We start from the raw sequence: 9,319 nt of genomic DNA, 5'->3' as shown, positions 1-9,319 counted from the left end.
AACCATATGAACCGCTCATCCCACGGTCGTTGCAAGCAATCCGTGTAGTTGGTGTTGTCACCATGGTCATGTGCGCGATATTTGGTTGTTCCAACCGCAGTGACAACCGCGGGAGAAAACGATCAACTAACGGCCACTTCTTTTCGATACCGAAGACCGTGGAGAACCAGTGCGAGCGCTCGAAAGCGTTGAGCACGAGCGGCGCAGTTTATGGCTGGCGCGCATTAAACGTGCTGACTTAGACATCGAGAACCCCAACCCTGCGAGTCTGCGGCGTGCACTTCATTACAGGTAAAGAATTGCTTTCGACTTACACAGCGCGATAAAGGCGGTATGTAACGAAAAATGTTAGTTTTGTAACTTTTTTCATTTTGCATTCGTAGGAAAGCCAGCTAAACTGTTCGACGAGACGGACCCTGACTGGGCTCCGTCGCTTCTCCTCGGCTACAGTGCCAAGAACACGGACCCCTCACGACACAGACGCCTCGAAAAACGACGCGCCGTAAAGCGGCAGGCGGACGCCAAAAAGCGGGAAGCCGAAGCACAGAAACGGCGTGCCGAGGCCGACGCGGCAGCGTTAGGGATCCAGCAGTGTGCCGATCGGCCACTCTCGCCGCACCCGACTGGAGAAACCGACGCTGACGAAAGTGATACAGGTAAGTTAACACTTTTGCTTCGCCTAGTGAAGTTCGAGGCCGTTTCCGGCCTGTAGGCGAATGCCTTGCAAGCGCTTTGTGAAGCATTTCTGTGGAGAGCCAAAATTATCGCGTCACTTTCAAATCTCGACCTGGAGGTCGCGGGATCGAATCCCGGCCGCGGCGGCTGCATTTTCGATGGAGGCGAAAATGTTGAAGCCCGTGTACTTAGATTTAGGTGCACGTTAAAGAACCCCAGGTGGTCGAAATTTCCGGAGCCGTCCACCACGGCATCTCTCATAATCATATCGTGGTTTTGGGTCGTTAAACCCCAGATGTTATTATTACTTTAAAATCTCCGGCATTTTTTCATTACAGGTGTTACAGTGCAGACAGAGATGACCATGGAGGACATTCAGCTACTGGAGAAACAGTGCATTTCACTGAATGAACACCTCTATGCCGCCCGTGTCGAGAAAGAGGAGCTTGAGATGTCGGAAAAGTCACTAAGGAGTTGTGACAGAAAAGTCATGTTCTACACAGGGATGGCAAACTTCACTGTTCTCTCAGCTGTCTTTAAAGTTGTGGAGAGTGATGTATCCCACAACATCAACAACAGCCTGTCAAAATTCCAGGAATTCATCCTCTTCATGATGAAAATCAAGGTGAACCTTCACAACACCGACCTTGCATTTCGCTTCAACATTTCTGAAGCAACAGTATCGAGGATTTTTGACAAATGGCTGCACGGTGCATATTGTCGGCTTAAATCGCAGATAGCTTGGCCAGGGCGCGAGGCACTGCAGCGTACTATGCCACAAGCTTTTTTTGATTCATTTGGGTCTAAAGTTTCCGTCATTATTGATTGCTTCGAAATTAAAATTGAAAGGCCGTCATCTCTACTTTCTAGATGTGAAACGTGGTCTACGTATAAAGGAAGCAACACTGCAAAGTTTCTCATTGCAATTGCGCCACAGGGTGTAGTAACATACATTTCAGAAGGTTGGGGAGGCCGCGTCAGTGATAAGCACATTACAGAACACTGTGGCTTATTGGACAACTTGGTTCCTGGTGATGTTGTCCTCGCAGATAGGGGGTTCAACATAGAGGACAGTGTTGGATTTTATTGTGCGCGTCTCCATGTCCCAGCATACACAAAAGGGAAAAAAGCAGCTGTCTCCTGAAGACGTGGAAAAAACAAGGAAGCTTGCAAATGTTAGGATTCACGTGGAGCGTGTTATTGGCCTGATCAGAAATAAGTTTGTGTTTTTGAAGTCTACCGTGCCGATTAACTATGTTTCTTGTCGTGAGGGGGATGAACTGACACCGCTTGACAAGATTGTGACAGTGTGCTGCGCCCTCTGCAACTTGTGTCCCTCAATAGTTGCAACAGTGAAGAATGGTAGTGAGGAAAATGTAGCAACAGTTGAGGATGACTGACACCAAGAACCATCTGCTGCAAGTACCTTTGGGGTGTATCCAGTGTTACCACGGTTGGACACAATGTATGATACTTTTGTCAGTTTGTCTTAACATATGTATACCTGGAATAAGTGACACAAGTAGGGAAAGCATCTTGGCAATCCATACATTTAATACAAAATGGCAAGCTTCATTAATGAAAGAAGTTTTGTATTTTGACCGTCACTTATGCATGTAGCGAGGAGGAGACCAATGGTTTCACTGCTTTGCACCCCCTGAATGCTTTGCAGCACAGGAAACTTGCACTGACATGCTTGCAACTGAGTGGTTCAGAGTTGCGATTGACTTTTGGTGAAATTTTTGTTTTGCTGACACTCTAATTCTTTTCCAATAAAAGATATGAAAACAACTCTTTTGTTAGTTCAATTCCCACGACACTGATGCAACTTCTGTGATGTTTGCATTTTGTGTCACACCTGTATAAACTGTACGACATTGAAGAAGCGTTGGGCCAAGTGTACTATTGTGGGGACTACTAGAGGCTTTGAATTGTGAACCAAGGTCTGATGACGTGGCAGCTTTGACGTATAAAAAGAACTTATAAGTCATAAAATTCAGAACTGGCAAAGCTATTTGTTCCAGCTCCTGTCAAAGCCAGCAAGGTATTTATTATTCACAGTACAGCAGCTCTTCATGCTTTGAGAATCGCTAAGCGTGCAACTCTTTAATAATACTGAAGTTTTTGCATAAAACCACTAGAAATGAGAATGAAACAGCATGTGCTTTCAAAACACTTTATTTTGGACACTGTCTTGTCGGTATCCCTTCAAGCATTCTCCTTAGCGCCTTTACATTCAGGGCAAAACCAATGCTTAGATTTTGGCGCTTTTTTCAGAGCAACGCATGAAAAATGAAACCACTTGTACTGACAGGAGCTGCTGTCACAGGCGATCATTTTGCCAGTCTCTGGCCCTCGGCAGAAGCAGTACGCATCCTCACTGGCCGTCTGATCTGGATATTTGAGTTGCCTAGTAAAATAGTGGCTCAACAGCTCGGGTAGGATAGCTTTCACAAAGAATTCTTTGGCAGTAGCCATCATGCTGGTGCAAAACTCGTCATCTTTCAAGATTTTTTCTACGAATAAAACATTAGGAGTCCAAACAACAAAGTAGCAGAAGTCAACTTGGCACACTGCCATTTGAGTTTGAATCTGAAAATAATAAGCATGCTGCCTTCGCAGCTGCATGACGCCATTGACGGTGCAGAGGCACGAGTTGGGAGCCGAGAGCTCTGTTAGTTCTTCAGCATTCCGTAGCAAGTATGGGCATTTAAATTCAACTACGCCCTTGCCACAGCAACTGCAGCAGACGAGAGCATCTGGTGTGGCGCCAACAAAAGGATAATCAGCACTCAAGTGCAGACCAGCCTTCACGCAACGGAAGCCTTGGTGCTTGTCTTGCTGGCTGTCTTGAAATGCTTTAAAGGCATCTTGCTCATGTGTCAGTCCCCATGTAACAGCAGGTGTCTTCACCGAGCGCTTTTCAGGGTAGCATATCCCTTTCAAAAGTGATATGCTGGGCTTGAGAACACTTGTGCAACATACATTTTTCATCACAGAAGCAGTCACACGACCAGCCCGGTGTAAAAACCAATCCCTTGACCTGCTTTGGTCTTTTGTGCGAGCTTCCACAGACTTGACGGTTTCTTCACTGACGATGAATGTTGACATAAAAGTGTCAGCTTTTGCGACAAGAGTTTCCAGATCATCTGCTGCATGAGTATCTGAGTAGAGGTCTCTCAGGTGAGCAACTGTTCTTTGAACGGGTTCTTGAAAGCGTTCACAATAGTCGGGCAGCAGGGAAAATATAGCAGGTACAACACCTGTAGTGTTGAATGCCGCATAAAGCTCCTTGAGCTCAGTCGGTGATGGGGCTGAAATGCCTTTTCGTTGCTTTGGCACTTTGGTTTCTTTTGATCCACTGCTTGTTGCATCGAGGCGACGCTTCTTTTCTTTCGAGGAACTGAAGTCTATGTCTTTAAGTCTTTTGTACTTCACCTTCTCAACATAAGCCGGCAGCCAGGCATTCTCCTTCTGAGTGCAGGTAGTCGACTGGTTGAGCCGGGCACCTGTTTCAATGGCGAACAGGCAGGCACCAACATGTGAGCATGTCTCCCCAGTCCCTGCCATGCAGGTACAGTGTCCAGTCACTACGGCGCCGCTCTGCTTGCACAGCACCCACACCTTTAGAGGGCACTCTCCCAACCTTTGAGAGTGGTTCACCTGCAAATGAGCATAAAAAGAATTACACATTTCTATCACTACTCATAAAGAAGGTTTTCACTATTACCTGACTCACTAGTGCTTGGTTTCCAAATTTAATGTGTCCATTTCTCATGCAGTATGCACACTTTTCTCATAAACAGCAGTCCTTTTTCACAGCACCACTAAACTACCTCGCTATTTTGCAAACTCTTTTGTAGCAACCAGAAAGCTTTAAAAAACACCTAGTGATTGTCGTAAAACACTAACAAATTCAAACTAATAGTGCGATCTGGTGTTCAACAAGCAACACATGGGCTACGTAGTAAAGGGCTCGATACCACCGCGGTTCTAACGTGCACTGATATCGCATAGGCGCTTTCCGAGTTTCGTCTACAAAATTGATCCCGTGCCCTCGGGCTCAGCAGCCGAGCGTCATAACCAGCGAGACACCGCGGCGGATGCTTTGAAACTATGTAAAACCAGTTGAGAGACACGTGAAAATAACAAAAAAATCTCTGCGCTTACCTCTCCAAGTAGGAGCACTTTGTCTTCTCCGAGCCTCTTCGCTGACAAACTCTTGACCCAACCACTCGTGAAATAATTGTGGGACTCCAGCGCTTTGTAGGCCTTCATCTGCTCCAGAGTCACAAAGCTGGTGGAGAATACCAAGTAGGTGACGATGTCACCGTGAGCGACACTCGGCACAGGCTGGCGTCGGCACTTGTGTCCGTTCCCAGACGGAGTGTGTAGGGATCGACGTTCTCGCACAGTTCAATCTTTTCTTTGTACCGTACACGCGCAGATCCAATCAACCTGCGAGAAGTAGCCCCCGCAAAAGGGCTGTGCAGTCGGAAATGCTGGCATGTGCGAGTAAAAGCCTGTCACGACAGAGAAAACCACTGCTCGACGGATCCTCGCAGCGCGCGCGCGTCAGACAAGCGACAAGCGGTTCGCAAGATGGCGGCCGCGGCAGCAAGCGCGCGGATGTGACGTCACGTGAAAGCTATGTATAAACATATATATATACACACACACGTATATATATATATATATATATATATATATATATATATATATATATATATATATATATATATATATATATATATATATATATATATATATATATATATATATATATATATATATATATATATATATATATATTGTCAGGACGATGAGCAGCGGCCTAGCTTGGGCCCTCGTGCTTGACCAGCACGAGGAAGAGAAAGACGAAGGAGAATAAGAGCAGCCAGCCTGCAGCAAGGGCGCTGTCTCTGTTCTCTTCCTTGACAATGGCGCAGTCGTCGAAAGCTTTGGCGAACCCCAGCTGCTAGCTTGAGGTAACGCGTCCTCCTAAGGAACGCCGTCCCGCTTCCTCGGTGATGGAACCCGCAAGTCGACCATCGCCGCAAGTATCCATCCCACCACCAGCGGACGGCGTACAGGCTTCCACGGTGGTTCCGGGGAACTACTTGAATGGCGACGTGCTACTTCGCGCCAACAATGCGCACGGGCTCATTTCGCCTGGGTCCATCGCTCACTGTTCCCATGGCGAGTGTCCCGTGACCAAGATTCTGCCATCATCTGAGCCGCCAAGTGACGCCGTCCACGCTTTCTTGGCCGTGGATCTCGCCGACGTGAGTGGTGCGACTGCCGCATACTCCGCGGACACGATCCCTGGCTCATTAGGCGCTTCACCTTACAGCAGCGCGGAGCTCTTGCGTGCGCTCAAGCAACTGTCAGAACCTCTCGGCCGTTTGTCGTCGTTGAACTCCGAGTTCTCGCCTGCCGCTTCACCATCGTCGGCTTTTTGGGCAGTACCGGAGTTCCGAGGTTTCCAGGACGACGTCGTGGGGTGGATTCAGACCATCAACTTGCTCGGCACCCTCCTTGCCTGGCCGGACAATCGAAAATGGCTGGTGGCCATCGACCGCCTTCGCGATGCCGCCAAGGCATGGCATGCATACGAAGGGATCAAACAACGGTCGTGGCCTTAATGGTGTGCCAAGTTGACCAGTCTTTTCCGCCCTCTCTCTCATACCTGCGACCCCCTTCCTGCCGACCGAGTCTCTAACGAGGATGGGAGCTGTGAGGCCCACAACCTCGACGGCGCAGCTCGGGCTTTCACAAACCTGCCCTCCCTCCGAGATCGAGCTCGCGAGGCGCAGCGCCCCTATGGTGCAGCTGTGCCCAGCGCCAACCAGCCCTACTTCGCAGACACAGCTTGTGAAGGGCAGCATCTCGATCGTCCATCAGTTTCCCGGAGTCCCTGCGCAGACATCATCGTGGACGCGGAAGGCCACGCGCCCGATACGGATACCGCCCGGGAGCAGGACTCCACGCCACATATTTCACACTCCGCGACGCCCCCACCAGCACCCATCTCACCAGACATGAATACCGCCCACAAGACACATCAGTTGGCGATGCAGCCTCCAAGCTCGCCAGTGCGTGAGCATGAGCGCGTCCGAGATCTAGTGCCGGACACGCTCCAAGTCTGGGAACCGGGCAAGCGTATGGCACACTTCAGTGCGCTCTCAGACCCACCAGTGCAGCTCTCGCAGACTCGAGAGCAGTCACTGCCCGAATTCGCCGACGGTCAACGTGCGCTGGTCTGGTCCAAGGAATATAATATGACCAACACGACTACAAACGTCGAAGGCTTGCCTATGCGTACTACGCCCCTCTCTGAGCCAAGAAAACGAGAAGTATTGGGGCACATACACCTCCCCCACTGGCGAGCCCTGAAACAATGGAAGCCCCTGTTTCGGCAGCGCCGTACATTCCGCCTAGCTCGCGCAATCGTAGTTCATCGACGCGAAGCGGACGCACTCCTTCAAATCTTCGGATACGCGCCCGTCTACTGACGACACGGTCTGTCGGCGGCCACCACACATCAATTCGGTCGTCCACCGTTCCTTGTAAATCACATGCGGCGCATTTGGAAACGCGACAGGCGAAGCGACAGCGACAGCTACGACCTTCCCGCAATAGCCAGTGCCGTCCACCTGAAAAACCTGCACTTCGCCCAACACAGCCGCACGAGGACCGAGACCTGCAAAGACCGACAAGAAACAGCCAATTCCGACCACCAGAGCCCCCAGCCAAGGCACCCGGTGTGTGTTCTCGGATGCTGTTCCGGCAAGCTTCTTTGGCTGTGCCCCGTCCGCCGCTTACTCCGCGACACTACCGAAGCCCACCGCCAGATGTATGTATGGCAGCTGTCCACAAAAAGTTCCCGAGTGGCCAAGACCCACCACCGCGATACAGTCGGTCTCGTCCTCCTGATCCACGTATGGAGCAACCCCGAACCAAATCGCAGCGTGGCCGGCACAGACCACCGAGATGTAGTCAATGCCGCCCACCAGAAGCGTCATCGGCAAAGCACCAAGCCAAGCCCCAGCGTTGTAGCGACCGACCACAGCGACACAGCCAGCATCGGCCACCAGAGACATTGTCGACGGCTTTGATCTCTCGCAGTCATGGCCGAGTGTCAGGACGATGAGCAGCGGCCTAGCTTGGGCCCTCGTGCTTGACCAGCACGAGGAAGAGAAAGACGAAGGAGAATAAGAGCAGCCAGCCTGCAGCAAGGGCGTTGTCTCTGTTCTCTTCCTTGACAATATATATATATATATATATATATATATATATATATATATATATATATATATATATATATATATATTTATATACGTGTGTGTGTGTGTGTTTCGGACAGCCTAGTGGGAGGGCCTTCGGTTGGCCTATATTTCCACGTTAACATCAGTCGATAAATAACGACATTAAAAAGCCAATTGCGTGTCTTCTACCACTGCTTGGATTCCGCAAACACCACAGTAGAAATAACTACGCAATTTTCTCTCGGTAGAAAGTGAGAGAGCTAGAAACAAAGAGGAAAGGCATTCAACATTCGAAGCTTGCTCGCGGTCGAATTCGTCGAGGAAAATACCTCCTAGCTGCACGCCAAGAAACTGCACTGATGGGCGATATAGGCTTGCGTAGAAAAGCTAAGGTACCAGTATAGCCGATGGAAGGGAAAGTGGAGGTGCTGTACAGAGCATTGTGGAACAAAACTTTTTCGTTGTGTGGTGGAAAGTAGCCACAGTAGAGCTTTTATTATATTCATACGTCTCTTTTGGGGGCAGTTCTTGTTGGAATACGCTGACAAAGAGTATGCTGTGGCGCCTTCAGGCGATTGGCTGGATGTGCAAATCAAGCAATTTTTATGTAAATATCTTCAACGTTGTCAACGGTGAACCTCAGGTTAGGCACAACACGACACGGCGCGTCGCACACAGAGAAGGGTAATTACAGCCGGCATAATCATAGTCCCGTGGTTCAAACGAATTCTGCAGAATGTTTTTGTTAGACTCATGCAAACTTGAAACTTGACCTTTCGGAAACGAGAATTCGTAGAACGCGATAAAACAAACGAAACTAGAACCTATTCAGCAGCACAAAAGCAATCGCTGGGAAAAGTTGAACATTCTAAACATAAGGAAAACTGTGTGAAGCCAACACAAGCGGTATAGGAGCATAGCGCTAGTTAACTCTTACTTAGTTATGTTTGAGTGCAAGCTTTTTCTGCTCTCCCAATTTCAGCTACCTCGTAACTATTCGTGACGGTTGTCATATCGACACCAGTGTTCAAATGCGCTACGAACAGAGCCCGTTGTCGAACTGTATAACCCTTAGCTTCATGTGCGCGTGTGTACAAGCTAGACGAACTGTAAGGGTGAAAAACAAAACAAGGTTATAAAGACTGTAGCCGTTGCCACGAAGCTAGTAGGGTAGCAAACCGAGTGCGATTGGGTTAACCTCCCCGCCTTTCCTTTGCTTCTCTCTCAATCTCTCTCTCTCATGAAGCTAACGCTAACAACGCGGAACTATACAACTCCCGTACCTATTTATTATCCGTAATCTATGGTCATGGTGGCTAAGTGCTGTGCTCCCGCTCACGCCCACTACACTTCTTCACTTTCCAGTGAACAGGAAA

General features: G+C 49.0%; 2 protein-coding genes across 2 annotated transcripts; one reads left to right on the top strand and one right to left on the bottom strand.

Moving 5' to 3' along the window:
• Positions 1-294: 294 nt before the first annotated feature.
• Positions 295-2,465, top strand: LOC119391148 (uncharacterized). The gene is made up of 2 exons (XM_037658824.2): positions 295-656; positions 1,014-2,465. Exon 2 carries the CDS (start codon positions 1,034-1,036, stop codon positions 1,817-1,819), a length of 786 nt encoding a protein of 261 aa, XP_037514752.2. The 5' UTR covers positions 295-656; positions 1,014-1,033; the 3' UTR covers positions 1,820-2,465.
• A 316-nt stretch (positions 2,466-2,781) lies between these two features.
• On the bottom strand, positions 2,782-7,778 carry LOC119391147 (uncharacterized). Its single transcript, XM_037658823.1, has 3 exons — positions 7,581-7,778; positions 4,846-4,953; positions 2,782-4,338 (listed from the first exon to the last, which is right to left on the bottom strand). Exons 1-3 carry the CDS (start codon positions 7,776-7,778, stop codon positions 2,884-2,886), a joined length of 1,761 nt encoding a protein of 586 aa, XP_037514751.1. The 3' UTR covers positions 2,782-2,883.
• Between the last annotated feature and the right edge of the window lie 1,541 nt (positions 7,779-9,319).

Source organism: Rhipicephalus sanguineus, chromosome 4, assembly GCF_013339695.2.
Source record: "Rhipicephalus sanguineus isolate Rsan-2018 chromosome 4, BIME_Rsan_1.4, whole genome shotgun sequence".
Classification (NCBI taxonomy): domain Eukaryota; kingdom Metazoa; phylum Arthropoda; class Arachnida; order Ixodida; family Ixodidae; genus Rhipicephalus; species Rhipicephalus sanguineus.
Note: the sequence above shows the minus strand (reverse complement) of the source record. Positions and strands in the feature narration are given on the sequence as shown.